Source organism: Heterodontus francisci, chromosome 13 (assembly GCF_036365525.1).
Source record: "Heterodontus francisci isolate sHetFra1 chromosome 13, sHetFra1.hap1, whole genome shotgun sequence".
NCBI classification, from domain to species: Eukaryota; Metazoa; Chordata; class Chondrichthyes; order Heterodontiformes; family Heterodontidae; genus Heterodontus; species Heterodontus francisci.
In genome coordinates, this window is record NC_090383.1 from 99,111,432 (window position 1) to 99,133,834 (window position 22,403).

At 44.8% G+C, this 22,403-nt stretch overlaps 1 protein-coding gene across 2 annotated transcripts in view; it reads right to left on the reverse strand.

Moving 5' to 3' along the window:
- Window positions 1–22,403, reverse strand: part of LOC137376531 (ALK tyrosine kinase receptor-like) — a 1,023,571-nt gene that overhangs the window by 108,088 nt on the left and 893,080 nt on the right. For both annotated transcript variants that reach the window (XM_068045253.1, XM_068045252.1), the window contains exons 22-23: window positions 19,287–19,351; window positions 16,315–16,444 (exon numbers count right to left, since the gene is read on the reverse strand). In XM_068045253.1, the coding sequence (XP_067901354.1) occupies window positions 16,315–16,444; window positions 19,287–19,351 (195 nt within the window). The remainder of the gene's footprint in view (window positions 1–16,314; window positions 16,445–19,286; window positions 19,352–22,403) is intronic.

Sequence of the window (22,403 nt, forward strand, 5' to 3'; positions counted from 1 at the left end):
GAAATAGTCAAGTTCTTCAAACTGGACACTCATAAAAACCAGGTGGTAAAATGCTATCGTAGACTTAAAGAAATCCATATTGATTTCAAGATTTGACAGGAAACCAATTTTGCCTGGTACAACTGGTCATCTGAAGTTATCTATAGGGAATGAGGAATTCAGTTATTACTCAAAGCCTTGGCTAAAACTTTTAACACAGTGGTAGATCTCAGGGTACCCTGTTGTTACCCCCTCTCCATCTTCATGTGCCTCTGAAACTGTTCCTCTAATCTCTCAGTGTGTTTCTCTCTCACTGCTGGGCATCTGACTCATTGTAATGTAATTAGAATGCGGGACCATGCACTGTTTTTAATATCATTGGTTGATCTCCCTTGATGGTGCAAATAGGGAGTCAAGATGAAAGGTAGCATTTATTTCTGGCAGGGATAGAGCATAAACGAACCAAGACTGGAAAGAGAAAGAATTGCAGGGAGGGGAATCAGACAGTATAGGAAGGAGAGAAGGGGGATGGGAAGGTTGGGATAGAGGAGAGAAGAGATGTGGAAATGGGAGGGAGGGCCGACAGGGATGCAGAATGGGATATTATTCAATGGACTGCATCTCTGCTTGGGAAATTATTGGTGCAGTGGGTGGTGAAGGGGGTGGGAAAGTACCAATACCAGAAATTTCAGCCATCTCAGGAAGCAGGAGAGGTTAGTAAAATTCAGTCTGTGGGGGGAAGGGGGTATAGAGGTATGGGAGGCCAACAGTGGGTCATTAGGAGGTGTGCCAAGCAAAGGGAATTCATACCTGATGATCAGGGGATTAAGATAGGGGGCAGTAGGCCAATGAGGGAGCTGTAGATGGGTAATGTAGTTAGCGGGGGTGGGGAGTTACTGTACAAGGGAAAATCAAGCTGGGGCGGGTAACCTGTAAGAGGGAACTGTAGTCACTGGAGGTTAGAGTGGGAACTGATTAACAGACAGTGGCTACATTGGAATATAATGGGAAAGTGAGGCCTTTGAATGCGAATTTACGCCAGCAGGGCATTGAGTGAATAATCAAGTATGCAAGGGGGGAGGGGGCTGCAATTCAGACTTTTATGTTCAATGAGGGAGGTGGATTTGATTTGGTTTGTCCCACCCATGACTTACAGCTCATGGGATAGTGTTAGTGAATCTTGTATAGTGGGGTTTCTGGGGTGGGGGAAATGGTCATCGTTTCCTGCTTAGGAGGTTACCATTTCTGTTTTGTTTCCCATATTGCATTACTGCACATTTTGCTCAGATGCTGGAACAACTACAGACAATGTCCCAGACACTGCCATCACCATCCCCGGGTATGTCCTGTCCCACCGGCAGGACAGACCCACCAGAAGTGGTGGCACAGTGGTATACAGTAGGGAGGGAGTTGCCCTGGGAGTCCTTAACATGAAGTCTCATGGCATCAGGTCAAACATGGGCAAGGTAACCTCCTACTGATTATCACCTACTGCCCTCCCTCAGCTGATGACTCAGTACTCCTCCATGTTGAACACCACTTGGAGGAAGCACTGAGGGTGGCAAGGGCACAAAATGTACTCTCGGTGGGGGACTTCAGTGTCCATAATCAAGAGTGGCTCGGTAGCACCACTACTGACCGAGCTGGCCGAGTCCTAAAGGACATAGCTGCTAGACTGGGTCTGCGGCAGGTGGTGAGGCAACCAACACGAGGGAAAAACATACTTGACCTCGTCCTCACCAGACTGCCTGCCGCAGATGCTTCTGTCCATGACAGTATTGGTAGGAGTGACCACCGCACAGTCCTTGTGGAGACGAAGTCCCGCCTTCACATTGAGGATACCGTCCATCGTGTTGTGCGGCACTACCACCGTGCTAAATGGGATAGATTTCGAACAGATCTAGCAATGCAAAACTGGGCATCCATGAGGCGCTGTGGGCCATCAGCAGCAGCAGAATTGTACTCAACCACAATCTGTAACCTCATGGCCCGGCATATCCCCCACTCTACCATTACTATCAAGCCAAGAGACCAACCCTGGTTCAATGAAGAGTGCAGGATGGCATGCCAGGAGCAGTACCAGGCATACCTCAAAATGAGGTGTCAACCTGGTGAAGCTACAACCCAGGACTAGTTGCATGCCAAACTGCGTAAGCAGCATGCGATAGACAGAGCTAAGCGATCGGATAACCAACAGATCAGATCTAAGCTCTGCAGTCCTGCCACGTCCAGCCGTGAATGATGGTGGACAATTAAACAACTAACTGGAGGAGGTGGCTCCACAAATATCCCCATCCTCAATGATGGGGGAGCCCAGCACATCAGTGCAAAAGATAAGGCTGAAGCATTTGCAACAATCTTCAGCCAGAAGTGCCGAGTTGATGATCCATCTCGGCCTCCTCCTGAAGTCCCCAGCATCACAGATGCCAGACTTCAGCCAATTCGATTCACTCCGCGTGATATCAAGAAACGACTGAAGGCACTGGATACTGCAAAAGCTATGGGCCCTGACAATATTCCGGCAATAGTACTGAAGACCTGTGCTCCAGAACTTGCTGCGCCCCTAGCCACGCTGTTCCAGTACAGCTACAACACTGGCATCTACCCTGCAATGTGGAAAATTGCCCAGGTATGTCCTGAACACAAAAAGCAGGACAAGTCCAACCCGGCCAATTACCGCCCCATCAGCCTACTCTCAATCATCAGTAAAGTGATGGAAGGTGTCATCAACAGTGCCATCAAGCAGCACTTGCTTAGCAATAACCTGCTCAGTGATGCTCAGTTTGGGTTCCACCAGGGCCACTCAGCTCCTGACCTCATTACAGCCTTGGTTCAAACATGGACAAAAGAGCTGAACTCAAGAGGTGAGGTGAGAGTGACTGCCCTTGACATCAAGGCAGCATTTGACCGAGTATGGCATCAAGGAGCCCTAGCAAAACTGAGGTCAATGGGAATCAGGGGGAAAACACTCTGCTGGCTGGAGTCATATCGAGCACAAAGGAAGAGGTTGTGGTTGTTGGAGGTCAATCATCTGAGCTCCAGGACATCACTGCAGGAGTTCCTCAGGGTAGTGTCCTAGGCCCAACCATCTTCAGCTGCTTCATCAATGACCTTCCTTCAATCATAAGGTCAGAAATGGGGATGTTTGCTGATGATTGCACAATGTTCAGCACCATTCGTGACTCCTCAGATACTTAAGCAGTTTGTGTAGAAATGCAGCAAGATCAGGACAATATCCAGGCTTGGGCTGACAAGTGGCAAGTAACATTTGCGCCACACAAGTGCCAGGCAATGACCATCTCCAACAAGAGAGAATCTAACCATCTCCCCTTGACATTCAACGGCATTACCATCGCTGAATCCCCCACTATCAACATCCGAGGGGCTACCATTGACCAGAAACTGAACTGGAGTAGCCATATAAATACCGTGGCTACAAGAGCAGGTCAGAGCCTAGGAATCCTGAGGCGAGTAACTCATCTCCTGACTCCCCACAGCCTGTCCACCATCTACAAGGCACAAGTCAGGAGTGTATTGGAATACGCTCCACTTGCTTGGATGGGTGCAGCTCCAACAACACTCAAGAAGCTCGACACCATCCAGGACAAAGCAGCCCGCTTGATTGGCACCCCATCTACAAACATTCACTCCCTCCACCACCGACGCACAGTGGCAGCAGTGTGTACCATCTACAAGATGCACTGAAACAATGCACCAAGGCTCCTTAGACAGCACCTTCCAAACCCGTGACCTCTCCAACTAGAAGGACAAGGGCAGCAAATACATGGGAACACCACCACCTGCAAGTTCCCATCCAAGTCACACACCATCCTGATTTGGAACTATATCGCCGTTCCTTCACTGCCGCTGGGTCAAAATCCTGGAACTCCCTTCCTAACAGCACTGTGGGTGTACCTACCCCACATGGACTGCAGCGGTTCAAGAAGGCAGCTCATCACCACCTTCTCAAGGGCAATTAGGGATGGGCAATAAATGCTGGCCTGGCCAGTGATGCCTACATCCCATGAATGAATAAAAAAAAAAGCTGCTGCAGGGATTTCTCCTGCTACTTTAACTTACTTTCTACCAAGCAACATTCCACAAAGTTTCAAGGTTGTTCCGTTTCTGTTTCTTCTGCATTTTGGGGTGGGCTCTCCAATTGTTAACACTGCTGCTGGAGGTGGTTTGGGGGGAGGGTGTGGTGGAATCTTGCTCAGCTAATGGAGTGGAGACATGAGAATTTGTTCAGTATATGGGACACACATTGGAAGACTTGCTGACTGGGTGAGAAAATTTATCAACGGGGATAATTAAGGTTCACTGTTTTTCAATGCTCTTTTTCCTCTTGTTACTGCAAAGCTGACATTCATAACCTGGTTACTGATGAACCTTTTTTTGGGTTTTTGCTTCTCCATACTATTGAACATTGAGCTGCCTGATGCTTGTTCAGTTTGACGGTCGTTACATTTTTTCAGTTCTGTTTAAACGACTGCATTGATCTTCATTACACATTGCCTTGTGAATGTTTCGTTATTTCTCCATTTGGGTGTCACATTTCCTTCAAAATTTCAATGTTATGCTTTCAAGGGGTCGGGTGTGCGGTGGACGGATATCTGTGCTGGTTCAATTGAGCATCAGACATGTCTTTGCGGTTTCTGTTCCTTACAGTGGTCTGCTCTCTTATTTCTCTGCCGTTAAAATGACACTGGCTTTATGGGTTTGGTCCTACTGGCAATATATGAGTCTTTACCTACTACATATATACTTCTCTTTGAATCTCACCTATGCCTGTCCTTTCACCTTCTTTCCTCCATGTTTAAACCCTCTTCCTGTAATTTACTCCTCTTACTAACATAAAATGTTTTTGGGTTTAGTATTTAGTACATCAATGTTGTGATTCCTGCAGCACATTTCAAAGTATTCCATACTTCTGATGGTTCCTCTGATACCATGACTGCTGATTGCTTTTTGTGGGGCAGTTCCCTGAGATTTAAAGTAATGTTAGGGCTGTCTCTTCATGTACCCGAATGTTTTCAATTTGTCGCAATGTTACATTAAAAGTGGTACCGACTGGTGCAGTTCCTTTGAATCTTCATACCTCTCACCATTTTTAATTTTTAATAGATCGACGGATGTGAAATATCATATCTCAAAAATAAAGCTAAGCATAAACTATATAGCCTGCACAAACTTATTTATCTCATCCCTTTTTAAGTTTGGTAGTGTTCTTTCTCCATCATGTCCCTCAACCCCTCCAGCGTCTCTAAATTATCAGATTTCCTGTCCAATATTCAGTCATGGATAAGCAGAAATTTCCTCCAACTAAATATTGGGAAGATCGAAGCCATTGTCTTCGATGTCCTCCACAAACCCTGTACCCTACCCACTGACTCCATCCCTCTCCCAGGCAATTGTCAAAGGCTGAACCAGAATTTTCACAGCCTTGGTGTCATATTTGACTCTGAGGTGAGCTTCCGACCACATTCCGTCATCACTAAGACTAGCTATTTCCACCTCTGTAACATTATCCGACACCACCCCTGCCTCAGCTCATCTGCTGCTGAAATCCTCATCCATGCCTTCAGTACCTCTAGACTTGACTATTCCAATGCATTACTGGGGGGTCTCTCACATTATATAATCCGCAAACTTGAGTCATCCGAAACTCTGCTGTGTCCTTACACCAAGCCCTCTTCACTCTTGTGCTCGCTGACCTAGATTGTATCCCAGTTGTGCAATAGCTTAATTTAAAAATTCTCATCCTTGTTTTCAAATCCATCCACAGCCCCATCGCTCCCCATCACTGTAGCCTCCTCGAGCCCAACAAACCTGAGATAGCTGCACTCCTCCAATTCTGGCCTGTTGAGCATCCATGCATGTAATCATTCCACCATTTGTGGCCATGCCTTCAGCTATGAAGGCCCTAAGCTCTGAAATTCCCTCCCTAAACCTCTCTACCTCTCTTTCCTCCCTTAAGATGCTCCTTAAAACCTACTTCTTTCACTAATCTTTTGGTCATCTGCCCTAATATCCCATTATGTGGCTCAGTGTCAATTTTTGTTTGATAACTCTCCTGTGAGGCGCCTTGAGACACTCTACTATGTTAAAGGTGCTATTTAAGTGCAAGTTGTTGTTGTACAAGCTTTTTCCCTTCAAACACAGTTACTTTAATTTTAACCTTAAACATCACATTCTAATTCAAGAAAGCAACCTCCATGTCCTGCGTCCAGACCTTATTTGAGAGTGGCCCCCACTCACAAGGTCATTGCACATGAACCAGTCTCATGTTTCATACTTTCCCCAGCTGTGTAGAATGGTCCTCTTTCAGATCAGCAATTTGATGGCTTGAGTCTCACCTTATTGTACCTGGAACATTTAATTTCCTTTGCATTGTCCTCCTGTGATGTGCTTGGCTGTTCCAGCAAAAGCTCACTGTGTGTAGGCTAATTGTTTGGCATTATGAATTGGCTGTAACTTGGTGGGCATGGGCTAACTGCTTCCCACCTGCTCCTCAGCCCCCTGCCCTTGTGAAGCTTCAAACTGACCAGGTAGATTTGCTGTTGATGGGACTTTCTCCACCAATTCAAGTGTATGCCAAGGTTTCTTTTCATTTTTCCTCTGCCTAGAATTTGTATAGAGCCACCAGGTGCTAGCACTGAGGCTCCCTTTTCTCCTCCTTGTGTTTGTAGTATTCTCTTTCTTCCCTGAGCTGGTGATGCTCCTTTGCAACTTTCTGTTGAAGCATTTTTGAAAGGTATGCTCGTTCCTTGTCCTTTGCTGCTGCAGTCAGATGTGCTAATTCTAACCTGCACATCTTTTATACCCAGCAGCACTCACAGTATAATACTACTGTTCACTTCCAGCAATTTACTTAGACTTAAAAGTTGAACAGCCCATTTTGGTCTTCAGATGAGATTTGATCCCATTTAAGCTGCCATCAATTGTTTCAACTTGGCTGTTCTCTAAATAGTCTTTCTTGTGCCCAATGTAAAGAACTGTATCAACAGCAAGGCCAAACTTCCAATGAATTGAAATGTGTGAAGCAATCTAGGAGGCAGTGTGCCCAGTTGAACAATAATCTGCTTATTGCAGATAAGTGCACTGGAAACATGGGCAATGAAATTGTTTGGGACATAATCCTAGCGGCGTCACGCTCATCAATGATCTGCAGTGCTGACTGGCAGGTGCAAGTGCCACTATGGGTTCATGTCCAGCTCCTGCATATCCCTTGCTTCCAGAAATCACAGCACCCACCAGCCTTGAAGGGAGAAGAGTTGTTCTGTAACCACCCCCCACCCCCCCCACAACCCCATCCCTGTCTCACCCAACCTCTGGCAGTTTTCCTTCAGTCCCATGGGTAAGGAGACCGATCAAGAAACTGTCAGCTTTGTTTGGATGTCCTGGTCACTTCCTTAATCTGGACCATATTAATGGGGCACAGTTTCGACCAAATGGATGCTGTTACAGCTCAACTCAGTCAACATATCAGCAACTGGAAATGATTCAATTTAGCAACACCTGTCAGTGTAGGGGGTCCACAGCCCCGGCTCTGCCCGATGAGATTTGCCTTTTAACAAACAGGCTTCTTACAAGGCACGGAAGCAATGGTGGTGACCTGGTGCAACCAGGGGCTGTGTCATTTTTCGGGGTGTGGAAGGGTCTTCCTTTGGGTGTGGTAGACCATTGATCCTTCGCCATTTTCAGGTCCAATTACTCTGGCCCTCTCCGACTGATGGGCAAATAATATTCACAGACACTTTGTGATGGATTTTCAGTTCAGGGTCGGTAACCCGCTGCCTGGATAATTTTCGGGTCTCAACCCCGTGTGCATTTGTGTCGCTCATGTGACGCTATCTTTAAATGTAAATGCCCGAATTAGGCCTGAAGCGAGTGTGGCGTCTGATTAGTGGCGCTGACCATCACCAGTAGGCAGGAGCACCCTGCAGAGCACAAGCGGCAAAGGCAGACGGCAGCCATGATGGGGCCTGCCACTGTCTTGCGGAAGAAAGCAGGCAGCTGCTCGGAGGGCCAGCAGCCTCATCATTCAGGAAAGTGGCCATATGGCCAAATATGATGTAATGTGCACGATCCAACACAAGGTCCCCCAGGTCCCAAGATTTTTAACCTTATATAAAAATTTTTTTATCTTCTCCCCGCATTGAACCTGACAGCTGTGCACCAACGTCCACCGGCCTGTTTGGTTTCACCGACTTCCCAATTGAAAATTGCAGACTTGCTCCTCAAAGAGTTCAACAGGCCGTTCAATGGAGGTGAGCGGGTTTCTGACTCCTTCCCCTCCCCCACCCTCACTTTGAAAATTGGAGCGTGTCCCGGAGGCGTCGGGATCCAGAGACCCTTCCGGGAATGCGATCTGCAATCCACACCCACACACATGCTTGCCCCCAAAGCGCTTTGAAAATCTGGCCCTTTATTTCAGGCCCATTACAGATCAGGTTTATTAAGAAATAAAATTAGTAAAAGCAAAAGTGAAAGCAGCAGCAGGTAGATAAATTACAGTTGACTTCAATCAGGAGAAATGTAAAAAGGTCTGTGGGCTCGCGATCACCCATTTTACACTATTGCAGAGAATCAAGATCTATCCCAATATAACTTAATGATATACATCACAAGCTCAATACATCTACAAATTTCAACAAATTAAGATATCTTCAGGATTTACATTACAAAATCCATATTCTTCTCATCACAAAATCAATATTCCTCCAGGTCAAACAGTATCAGACTTGGCATGCCATCTTCAAATGGGAATGGCAGTATAAATGTGTCATAATGTCAGTAATAAAGGAAGGGAGAATAAAATTCACAGCTTTAATCATAGCACTTACCTCAGGGCCTTTCACCACAGTAAGCATTTATAGGGATCAATTTTGTCACTTCCCTTCATAAACTTGAGTCAAATCATTTGAAATGTAAGTTTATAACTGTAAATCAGTTACTTACTTAAGATATGGACTGGAATTGTGAATTAATTTAGAGTGATACTTATCCACTTTTATGAATAAACTTCACAATTAAGATCCGTGACTTCAACTTCTGCAGTCAGATTATTGAAGAATTGTATTTTCCCATTCGCTATAATCCATGAGCTCCCTCCTCAATGTCAAAAAGGACTGGGAGTCCATGGTAACTCAAGCAACTAAAGTTTTACTCAGTGTATTCGGCCAGAAAAGTGATCCAGCAAGAATTTTCTCCAAAGTCATACAATAACGGAAACTTGCAGCACAGAAGGAGGCAATTTAGCCCGTCATGTCTGTGACAGCTCTTTGAAAGAAAGTCCCACACTCCCGCATTTTTCCATAACCCTGTAGGTACCTGCCCGACTCCCTTTTAAAATTATTTATGGATTCAGCTTCCATCACCTTTTGAGATAGAGTATTCCATCTCAACAACTCTGAGTGGAAAGAAATTCTCTTCATCACCCCTCCAGATTGTTTCCTAATGATTTTAAATCCATGACCACTAATTAATGACCCATTTGCCGGGGGGAACATTGTTTCCCTATGTTCTCCATCAAAACCTTCCATCTTGAACGCCAACTCTAGGTCATTACTTAACCTTCTTTACTTCAAGGAGAGAAGTCCAATCTTTTCCAAGCTCTCCTTATAACTGAGGTCCCCAAACCTCCTCCGTACCTTTTCTGAACATTTACATCTTTCCTGAAGTGAGCTGCCCAGATAGTCCACAATACTCCAGCTGAGGCCCAGCCAGTGATTTATAAAGTTCTAGCTTTTATATTCTGTTCCTCTATTTATAAACACAAGTAAACCATATAATGTTGAACCATTTTATCAACTTGCCCTTCATCCTTTAAGGATTTGTATATCTGATACCAAGACCTCTCTGCTCGCCTACACTGTTCAAAATTGTCGCTTGCCGTCTTTCCATATTAGTTCTCCCAAAGTGTGTCACTTCACACTTTTCCACATTGAAATCCATCTGTCATGCTTCTGCCCATCTCATCCTGAAGCTTCTAACTATCCTCATCACTATACACTGAATATTTGATAACCAGGATTATTAGCAATCCATGTCTGGCCTTGTTTGAGCCATGTATCTGTTTACGCTACCATGTCATGACCTCATGTAACAATTTGTGCCTGCAGCTCACCAACCTTATTTACATTATGGGCATTGACGTGCATACAATTTAATACATTCTTCATCACTTTTGCTATTTTCCCTGCAATTTTTGGGTTATTTCTAATTTTACTGCTGTTTCTCGCTGTCTTCTGATCTAATTTCCGCTCCTGTCTGGTATTTTCTGGTTCCACTCCCCCCTGCAAAATTAGTTTAAACCCTCCCCAACAGTACTAGCTAACCTCTAAGCAAGAACATTTGTCCCAGCTTTAATCAGATGCAAACCCATTCATCTTGTATGAATGGCCTTCCCCTGAGCCTGAACTGGTCCCAAAGCTGCAAAAATCTGAAACCCTCCCTCCTGCACCACTTCTCCATTCATGCATTCACCTGCAGTATCTTCCTGTTTCTATACTCACTGGAACTGAGTGGTGCTGAGAGAAATCATAAGATTACTACCTTTGAAGCCCTGTTTTTTAATCTTTTTCCTAGCTCCTAAAACTCTGCCTGTCGGACCTCAACATTTTTTCTGCCTACGTCATTGGTTCCAATATGGACCATGACTTCCGGCTGTTCCCCTTCTCCTCACAGAATATCCTGCACCCGCTTGGCACCAGTGAGGCCATTCTGGAATTATTTGTGTTTACAGAAATGCCCGTCTATGCCTCTAACTATTGAATGCCCTGCAACTACTTCATTTCTACTCTTTATTTTTCCCTTGTGTAGTCAAATCTCCTGTGGTGCTGGGGGTTGATTCTTACTGTGTTTCCCCAAGGAGTTGTCACCCTTCCCCGTATTCAATTCTGGAAACTAGTTAGTGAGTGCCACTGGCTTCCTACACTACATGTGTCTTCCTCCTACTCTGGTGGTTACTTATTCCCTCACCTCCTGCATCTTCTGTAGCTGTAGGGAGACCACATCACGGAATGTACAATTGAGGAAACTCTCAGACTCTCCCAGATGCATTGCAGTGACCCCAGCCACTCCTGAAGCTCCAAAATTTGAACTCGAGCAACTGGTGGCACTTCCTACACACATGGTTATCCAGGATGCAGGATGTGTCCTGGAGTTCACACATAGAATAGGATGCATCTACAACCTCTATACCAACTACAGGGGGGAAATCCATTTTTGGCAGGGAGACAAAATGGATGGTCATGAATCGCTGCCCAATATATACCCTGTCCAAATTTCCTTTCTATTGATCTCAAATGTACCAGAAATTGCTGGAAAAATAATAGTGAGTTTGCAATGCATTATTAGTGCATTAAAAACAGCAATTTATGGAAAGGAAGAGGTATGGCATAAGTTGTGACTGCCATAAAGTGCTGTGTGATTTACACCGCTTTGTTAGCTCTTTATAAACAGGAGCTCGCCATCAACCTCCCATTAGTGTGCTTGATTTGTACCTAAATAAGAATGACTCTTACTGCAGGCATTTAAGGTTGGTGTTTCATGTTGTAAGGACCCTGTTAATGATGTGATGTATGGCCCTGACATGTCATTCAACCTGAAGACCCAGAACGCGAAAAAGTTGAAACCATGGATTCTCACTTTTGCAGGGAGTAAATTATTCCTAGAGATTTTTAAAATTTTAATCTTTTTCATTTTTTTCTTACCTTTCCTTTGTCAATTGTTCCTCTCATTCCAGTCTTCTTTCCTTCTCTTTATTTTTCTTTTGGTGTCTGACTTGACTCTAATTCACTCTATTTCCTTCACTGTCATTCATTCTCCATTTTTAAATTTAATTGGTTAAGGAGACAGACCATTGGACTCAATGGGCTGAATTTTATGCCACCCAACGGGTCGGATGGTGGCGTGGGGACGGCGTAAAATTGAGTGGGAGGCTCCAGGAAGCCGACCCGCCCCGTTTCCGCCTCCGGCCAAGTTTATGGCGCAGGCGTGTGGTGGGAAACGGCCCGCCCGCCCGAGGCCAATCAAGGCCCTTAAGTGGCTATTTAATGGCCACATAAGGGCCCTTACCCGCCTCCATGTGCATTTTACCCATGGCAAGTGGGTGTGCTGGGCACGTGAAAGGCCACCCAGTGATAACCGCCGGCCTTTCCACGCCCCAGGGCAGTCAGGCACAGAGTGCTGGTTTGAGGGCTGCCCCTCCCTCCCAACCGACCCCCGGGACCCAAGATGCTCCCCTCCCCCCAAACAACCACTCCAGCCTCACCAGGGAAGGACCGATCCCCTTGGTGAGGCAACCCCAACTTACCATCCCTCCAGGCTACCTGGCGTCGGCTGGGCTGAAGTCCCAGCAGTGGCCACCGCTCCCGGTAGCACTGCTGGGACTAACAGCTGCCGGCCCGCAGATTGGCTGGCAGCTCACTGAGGTGGAACCTCCTCCCTCAAGTGGGTGGAAGTCCCGCCTCGGAACAATTAAAGCCCAGGAACCAGTAAAATGCGGGTTAGATGCCTGGGCTAGGCGGAAGCGGGTTCGCCACCGGCTTTCACGTTGGTGGCGAATTCCCTTCCGCCTAAGGTAAAATCCAGCCCGATGTTCGTGACATCCCATATGCCCTGCTGATGTCATCGTGCCATTATAAATTCATAATTCCAGAAATTTGTAGTGCAAAAATATCCAATTCACAGTGATGCCTGTGAGGTGCACCATTACAACAATTTCTGGGCCATTATGATTGCAAACAGTCATCGAACAAGTCCCTTTCTGGTCCTTCCCTGTTATTTCATTGTGCCTCTCAACCTCATCTACCCTTCTGCCAATGAATGTCTCAAAGAATCTCTTCCACCTGCTACATACTGAGTTTAAATCCCCTCCCCTGAAATGGGTTTATCTCTGGCTCTGTGCTCTCTGAGCTGTCCCCTCTGTCAGCCTTATTCCTATACTGAAAGAGACTACAGGTTACTGGATTTACTGATGCCCCATATACCAGGAAAAGAACTTTCAATGAATGTGAGAATAGCAAACTTGCCCACTTCTCATGGAGTTTCCTGCATTCCTGTGTTGATCTTCTCCTTCTTGTGTGTGTGAGAGAGAGAGATAAAGATTAAATGGAAAAAAAAGGACCAATTTTGATGTGTCCCTTTTCGTTGAGTTGGAGGCAGAGATTAAAGGATTGCTAATAGGCTGCTCTACATCGAGTACCACTGCCCAGGAACTATGAAAATTGCACCTGGGTCCTATTGACATCATAAGATCCCAATTTGCATTGTATTAGGAGACTCTCAGCTGTTTCTGGTGAGGGCCTTGGTCACCTTTCTGAAAGCCCCAGTCACAATGGAAGCGGGCAGATGGTTGGTGAAAACGGGGTAATAAGTTTTACACTCTGAATTTGAGCACTCTACCTCCTCTTTCATGCCACAAAACTGAAAAAAGGGGCAGGATTAAGTATATGCATGACAAAGGGAGAGGTAGAGTTCTGAAAGCAAGAGATGTGAGGGAAGAAGTGGGAGTCTCGATTCAAAAGGACCAGACATCAGTTGTTGATTCATTTTTCAGCTCTAATTATCACCAGTCATCAAATGAGTTCAGTGAAAGGAGGCAAGTCCAATAAAGCCTAATTATATAAGCAGCCGCTTGATAGCTTTGCAAAATACCTGCTGCAGTCAGCGACAGAGTGAATTGCTTAAAACTAAACTTTGTAATTAGGTGATTTTTGTTGCTTTAGGCAGATAACATGATACAAGCCTAATCATAAATGAAACATTTCATTATTTTTGCTGCTTAGTATTTTGAATGTCCGGATTTCATGGTATGTGGTACATATTTCATTCTTACACTCTGTCATCTAGTTTCAATGAGTGCTACAAAACTGACAGCCAATACACTATAACAAGTATTAGTTAGGTTTCAAATGTCAGTGATTGCATAAGCACTTTTAACTAGTCTATAAAAAAATTGTAAATCTACGGATTTCATTTCCATGCACCTTGGGTTTATCCTCAATCAGAACTACAGAAATTCAGAAAATAGTAACATTTGACATTTTGCCAACACTGTCTAAATAAAGCATCAGGTTAAATGCTGACATTTAATCTGTGTCACCTGGCAATGGATCAGCATAATGTGAGCGTAAAAAGGGATCCTTTGTGCACATATGAACTGACACCTCATAAATGGTCATTCAGATGTGAATTATACATTGAGCCTGTTAAGGTGGGGAGGGGGAATCACTGCAACCAACAAAGCTGGCCTTATCCAAATTAACCAGGAGATCAGTTGCAAGCCCATTTAAAGAACAGGAGTTAAGAATAAAATAGGACAATTTTTCAACTGATGGGTTGAATTTAATGATCGCACTGCCCTTCCCAGTGGCGGGCCTGGAAATGAGCACCATTCCTGTCAGTCACATGGGTGGTCACCCCACTGCGATCACATGGTGGACAGCCATTTTGCATATTGGAGACGTGGGCCCCTCCAATCACATGGCGGGAGCGCGATGAGAGTCGCCAATTACGCCGCCAGATGACTGGTGCAGGTGCTGGTGATATATTTAAAAGTCTGTCAGCCTTGCATTCACTCCTACCTTAGATTCATCAGCACCTTGGTGCATCTATACTTGCGTGACTGGCTCCTGGCCTTGGAACTGGCGGGACCAAGGGCTGCCATACAATTTTGAACAGGGAGACTGGAGTCCCTCTGCAACAGAGTGAGGATTGACTGCCATCAACATACTCAGTAATTATGGCAAACCACATCACGCATGGTTGGCATGAGGATATCTGTGCAGCCGATTCAATGTTTGTGTTCTCTCATGCAGGTTGGTGTGCCCGGGGGACAGCTGTCCGCCTCTGAGGAGGAGGAGCGCTCAGAGGATGCACTGTCTCATGACTCGCCTGCACCTTCCACCAGCCCAGATAATTTCACCTCGATGTGTTTCCGTTCGGCTGTGGAACCAGGTTCACAAGCTGGTGAGAGCACCGCACACATGCCCGAGCAGCTGGTTGAGGATGAGACAGCCAAGGCCTTTGACAGTCGGAGGACTGGGGATGGCCAGGCCCATGCTGAGCCCCAGGCTGATGACGAGCCTCTGGTGTCAACAGCACAGGGCATGCTGGAGTTGCAGCCATGAGGGGACGATGGGGGAGTTCATCCATGCCACAAGTGCTGCCATGTCCCTTGCATGTGAGGGCATGGCTTCCTCCTTCAAGAGGTTGGCGACCTGCACACCATCGCCTTGGCTATGAGCTCGACACAGCAGTGGCATGGCGAAAGAAGGAACAGGAGCCTGGAGACTTCTCCAGCTCCTTGTCCTTCTCTGTTGAGCAGGGAGGTTCAAGTGAGCCTTGAAAGAGAGGAGGAGAGGCTCACCTCCACATCTGGGGCACCGCTCAGGGCGCTCCGAGTGTGGACACTGGCTCCTCAGCCCCTCTGCCAGTGAGCCCAGCTCTAGCAGCCGCGATGCCTGAGGAGAGAAATGCACCAGTGCAGGACAGCCTCAGGCAGCCAGAGGACACCCGCCAAATCATCACAGGCTAAGGGGCAGCCTGCCTCCAGCCTAGCTGCTGCGGCTGGGATCACCACGTATGATCACTCACAAACGTTTTAAGAAAACCACCTAGTCACATTCTGGGACTCACAGGTGTAGATAATATGTAATGTCGTCAACAATTAAAAGTTCTTTTATGAAAGCTATATGCCATTATACCTTAATTGTGAGTGGCTGTCTTCCCCCTTCCTTCTTAGTGCAATGCCAATGTGACCACAGCCTTCATTAACATATATTCTCCCATGTGCACTAACACATATTGCAACTGGTCACAAGTCAGGGAGCACAAATGGAAAGGAGGTGACAGAATACACGACTGAAGGTGAATCTTTATTGCATTCTCAGTCAGTGGATATCAGGATGGCTGGAAACGGGTAATTATGAGGTTGTCTCTTGCCTCCTTTGCACGTTGCTTAACCTGTCTGGCCTCCAGTGCTATATCGGCAACAGCCATTGCTGCTTGCCTCTCTCCCTCCACTGTGTCCACCTCATCGGTGGATGAATGCCACTCATGAATCTCATTGTCATGTAAGGCCTCCCCCCTCTGCAGTGCTAGACTGCACAGAGCACAGCAGACCACCATGATATGCAAGACCTCGCTGAAGCATACTACAGGGCTCCACCAGATCGATCGAGGCAGCGGAACCTCATCTTCAGCAGCCCAATGGCCTGCTCGATGGTGGCTCGGGTGGAGCCATTCCAAATGAATCAGACTTAACAAATCAGTGAGGAATACATGTTAGCATGCATACATTTCTATTAAAAAATGGTCACTTCTTACCGGTTTAGGTCGATACTCTCGAAGGAAGGATTTCATGTCTCCTCCTGCCATCAGCTCCAGTAGAATAAAGCGAGGAAGAGCCTGCAGGCTGACTCCTATACATCGCACTATGTTCTGGTGGCTGAATTTACTGGAATAGTTGCAAAAAAGGACAAATTTACCATTCTAAGAAAACCATTAACCATTTGATTATGTGACAATGTACGAGAAGATCCATGAGGACCACATATCAGAACATCTGGGAGAGATTTGGGGACAACTAAAGTGATTGAATCTCATTCCTACTAAATTTTATTTTTATTGCAATTGTAGAGATCCCCAGCTGTCTGGATTAAACAAGATTTACTAAAGCAAAACGGCAACACTTTAATGGGAAGTGGGAACAGATATTCTACCAATTCGGAATGTCATTGTTTTTCTAGGAATTGGAGAAGTTCATGGCCCTGAAAAACTACAAGGGTACTTATACTGTTATTGCACTTCTCAGCTGCCAATTCTGCCTGCCAATCATCTCCTGTGCTGATCACACCACATATTGTAGAATCTGATCAGTTGCATTGGTTTTTCAGTAGTGCTACCTCTAAGCAGGCTGGCAGTAATGTGTTGGGAGTAGGGCTTAGAAAGGAGTGTAACCTTTTAAAAGCTAAGAATGGCCGAAGATTGCAAAAGCAGACTGGGGTAAGCAGATGAGTAGGAAAGTGCATGGCTTAGTGAGATGGCTGTCAGGTAGATATAATGGATGGTGCATGTGAAATTTTGTAGAACTCTTAAGTGATACTCTGATACTGCACAGATCCACCGTGGCTGCTTAAAATGAGCACGTGGCAAAAATGTTGAGTGCCATCAACAATTTTGCAACCACATGCTGAGCTGTCCAAGCAGTCAATTCTGGCCACAGATCATCATTTAATAGTTAATCATTGGTGAAGTGTACTTTTTAAACACAGTTCTAAGTTATAAAGTCTTTGTAGCATCTGCATGCCCTGTAAATTTGTTGTGAAGAGAGAACACCCCTCTCCTGCACTGGTCCTTGTCCTCCTCCTTTAAAATTACATACAAGGGAATACCTATAGGTAATCGTGTACCTGGTATTCAGACCCTGTCACTATCAGTGGGGCCAAAGATTTCCCAGGGGTCTCTGGGGCTGTCAGGTTCTCAAATCAAAACCAACTTAATCCAGTTGCAAGGCAAAAAGAATGTTTTAAAAGCTCATCCGCAATTCTAGCAATCTCTCTTGAAAGTTTCTTTAGGCTGTAGGCTCCATAGTAAACCATTTCCATCAGTATCAATGGATATTGGCCACACCTCATTTGTTCCATTCTAATTTACTTGTGGTGCAAGGGGAGCATATGTCATAGGATTTGGGGATTCCAATGCCATTCCTCTGCATTCAATTTTAAGTTAATGAGCACAAATGAAAGGGCCCAGATCACATTGAAAGCTACAGGACAGAAACTCAGCAGAAATGGGTTCCATCCCAGAATCCACTTGCAAAAGTTCCATACAATCACTTTAAGAAGAAATTCTCCAAAAACGGGGCTATTAGACCTAACCAATCGGATCTAAGACACTCCTATTCCTTATTTAACCCCACCTACCCACCTCTTCAGTATATCTCTCAATCCCTTTTTCTCTAGAAACATATCTAAGTGTCTCTTGAGTCCATTTGTACTGTCCACTTTCAAATCTTTGTTGGAAAATGTTTCCAGAAATCTATTACTCTTTGGGTGAAAAAGTTCTGTCTAACTCCACTTCTTAATCTTAACTGATTAATTGTGAATGCTTGAAAAGACTCCAACCATTTTGAAACGTGTAATATATTTAGATAGTATCAGTCATTCCTTGTAGTGTTGTGCTGTGTTCTTAAGTCTTCATTAAATGATGACTGTGGGCTTTATATTTGGATTCAACACAAACACTGTTTATTGTCTTACTTATCTACATTTCATGATCTCAGGTCCAGGTCTTTTCCTCACTGGTGTGTGTCTGTGCTCTCTGTAAGCCATGTGCTGAGTGTGACTCTCAAAATGGTGCTCCTCCTTATATATATATGATGAAGTCATCAGTTGCATCAGTGGCCAGGTCTCTAAAAGGTACGGTTTCTTAAAGGTGAAGTCACCACTACTCTACATTACAGTCCTGTCTTCAGTTTTGTTGAAGGTGGGGTTTTTCTCGTACTGTTTCAATCTACTATCTCAGATCATAAATTGTAAATTGCTAAGAGAAGAAACCCATCAACAAAGTGCAACACATCAGCTAGCAGACATCAGGGTCAATTTACCTCTCTGGGCCCCAGTTACTGTAATGCATCACCTTCATATTGAAAACCATTCTTGACATGAGACAGATTTCAGGGGTCATGGTGGAGTCCAATGCCATTCTCAGTGGCAAAACCCAAGAAGGATTTGACACTTTGTAGTACTGCCTGGAACGAGTGGCAGCATCAGGAACATCTGTATCCACCTCTTTGACAGAAAGGCCTTCAGGTCAGTCAATGCATTCAAATCTCTTCCTTGAATATCCAGAAACATTAGCCTTTATCTTACAGGATCTGCTGCTTTAGAACTATTGGGATTTTTTTTTTAAATGATGATAGGTATAGCCCTAGATTTGTTTCAGTCTCAAATAGATGTCCAGATTTGCAGGCATTCCTTGGTTTGAGCTTATCTACTTTGACCCAGCTATAAGAATGAATTTCTTTGCAGACTGTTTAAGGAAACTAAGGTGGGTTAGCAGCATTCTCTTGGAATTATCTACTCCATGGATCATCCTGACCACTAACTGAAAAAATACACGAACGGCGGTGGCCATTTTTTTTGGGGGGTGGGGGGGTGTGTGGAGGGTGGTTGGGATGAGAAGAAAGGAAAAAGGGAAAAAATGGGAAAAGACGAAGTAAAATTGTCGCTTTGAATGCTTTTGGCAAGGCATGGGACCTTACTGCTTCCTCTGACAATTTGTTAAGCCAATCTTACCTAATTATCAGGGCCTCCATCAGGAAATCCAGCTCATCCTGTTCAGAACACACCTCAGGCAATGTCTAAAGAGAATAGAAAATCAGAAGAAGAGGCATTTACCAAACGTTTTAACCATGCATTTCTCAAAAGGGCCATCTGTAGCAGTGTTCTGTGATCACTTGTTGGGCTGTAAAGGAAAATGAGCGACCAAAGTGAAGTCTGAGCTGTTGTGAAGCAGAAATAGCTGCCACTTGCACACGTCTTTCACCCGTGACAGTCTCCCTTGTTAAAAGCCGTTATAATTACTGCCTCAGGGACAGTAGCACATTGCCACTTAAAAGCATCTTTTAAACCTTGTTAATTCCAACATAATACCAACTTGCTACAACTGAAATAATTTACAGTAGAGTTGCATTTTTTTGCTTGGTTTATATCATATTTTAGCTTGACTGTGAACCAAGTGGATTTAGATACTGGCATGACCTTCTGAATGGACAGTTACAATATTGTCTGTAATCCTTCCCTGATATTAAGGATGTAAGTTATTCATGTTGGTTGTCAAATTAAAAACAAGAAATGCTGGAAATACTCAGCAGGTCTGGCAGCACCTGTGGAGAGAGAAGCAGAGTTAACGTTTCAGGTCAGTGACCCTTCAACAGAACTGGTTTTCAAATGACTGGCTTGGATGGGCAGGTGTTGGGGGCATTTATGTGGTGGTAAGAGACAAAAACCATCCTACAGGCTGGTGTTCTTTGACTGATACCACCCCCCCAACCCCCCCAAAATGTTAAAGCAATTCTGCAGGCCAGGGACAACCAGGGGTCTCCTGCACCCAGCATTGCTAAGGTGTAAATGAAATAAAATACATTCAATTACACCTGTCATTTAAATATCATTACACTGTATCCACTCGTATATGGGCAGACATCATCTGTCATTTCCAGTGGGAAATTAGATGGCTGTTAAAAATGCATGGGACCCGGAAATGAAACCCAACTCATTCACACAATGCCTGTCCAATTATGACATTAGCATAACACATGGTACACACTAACTGTGTAATCTGTTTATAACACAGAATCAGGGTACCAAGAATGGTGGAGAATTTAACTCACTTTTCACCTTTTTTTGGGGGCATTAACTGACTGCAATGACTGTTTTATCACCCTGCTCTCAAATTCGACAAAAACTGGGCAAAGCATGCATCACTCGGTTTTTCACTTTTACTCTGGCCTAACCAGTCGTCCTGAAAGGGACTGTTGGAGGCCTCTGACATAAAGGTAAATGAAAGATTGCATGTCAGGAGTGCAAGGAGCAGGGCCAGTGGAGCCGAGAGATTTTTTATTTATTTAGAGATACAGCACTGAAACAGGCCTTTCGGCCCACTGAGTCTGTGCCAACCAACAACCACCCATTTATACTAATCCTACGTTGATCCCATATTCCCTACTACATCCCCATAATTCTCCTACCACCTACCTACACTAGGGGCAATTTTTACAATGGCCAATTTACCTATCAACCTGCAAGTCTTTGGCTGTGGGAGGAAACCGGAGCACCCGGCGGAAACCCACGCAGACACAGGGAGAACTTGCAAACTCCACACAGGCAGTACCCAGAACTGAACCTGGGTTACTGGAGCTGTGAGGCTATGGTGCTAACCACTGCGCCACTGTGCCACCCTTACGGTAAAACCTCTTGTAAATCAGTCCAGCCAGAGTTGGCAACTGTAGACCTACAACGACGAATAAATCCCATCCATCAACTCAGCACCGATGTTGGGGCAGAATGAATTCAGTCAATTAATTTTGATTCCATAGTAGCCTGGCCACATCAGTCATCTATATCCCTTTCTGTGGCAAATCACTCTTGACATTGTTCGTCCTGTGCTTCCTTGGTTGTCTTCAGCTTCTAGTTCCATGTATCTGAAACGTTCCCAAACCATCTTTCTTGGACCTTCTGTGTGAGTCGTTTCTTGTCCAATCATTCTTGATTCATCGCATCCTGTGTACTTCCAGTATTCCTCTCAATCAACACATCTCTGCTGTTAGTATCTTTTGCTCTACATGAGATGAGTTTAACAAGTCTCAACACAGTTCTAAATTCTACAATTTTGGCACTAGGAGGAGAAGGTTTAGGAAATGGAATGCACATCACTGTTATTGCAGCAGCGCACCGGAATTCAGAGAGAATAATAGAACAAGTAAGGCACGAAAAATGGGGAAACACAAGTTAATTTTAAAAAGTATGGAAAGAAAGAAAACTTTTATATAGTGCCTTCCACAATCTCAGGGTGTCCCAAAGTGCTTTACAGCCAATAATGTGCTTTTGAGGTGTAGTCACTGCTGTAATGTAGGGAAGTGTGGTAGTCAATTTGCACACAGCAAGGTCCCACAAACAGCAATGAAATAAATGACCAGATCATCTGTTTCTGTTTTAATATTGATTGAGGATTAGGTATTGGTCAGGATACCGGAGAGAACACTCTTTCTCTTCTTCGAATAGAGCTATGGAATCTTTTACCACCCGCTTGAGGGGGCTTGGCTTAACGTCACATCTGAATCACAGTGCAACACTCCCTCAGTGTTGCACTGAAGTGTCAGCCTAGATTATGTGCTCAAGTCTTTGGAATGGGACTTGAACCCACAACCTTCTGAGACAAGAGTGCTGCTACTGAGCCGCAGCTTAAAAATGATCAAAGAGGAATGGGATAAGTAAATAACGAAAGAGAACAGGGAAAGAATATAAAAGATAAAGGTCCTGCCTCCATAGTTCCCTTACTTTCAAGGTACAGAAAGCAAAAGAAGGCCATGAATTAATGGCAGGTTGCATCCATGTGGGAAATTGTAATCCTGAGGCTGGAGATTACAATCTCCCAAGGAAGATTCTTGCTGGATTTGGAAGAGCTGGGAGACTGGCTTATGAAATAAGTCCTTACAATGTGCATCCTGATGTATGCCATCAGCACCTGTGGCATTACTACAGAACAGATTGCAACATTAGATTATGAAGAAAAAACCCATGCTGTTATAGTTTACAGCCACTGCTGTTTTCTATATTTTATCCAATATTCGTCATTTTCTAAATTCTTTATCGTAGGGAAATGAGGAAGTGCTTCACTAAAACAATTCACTT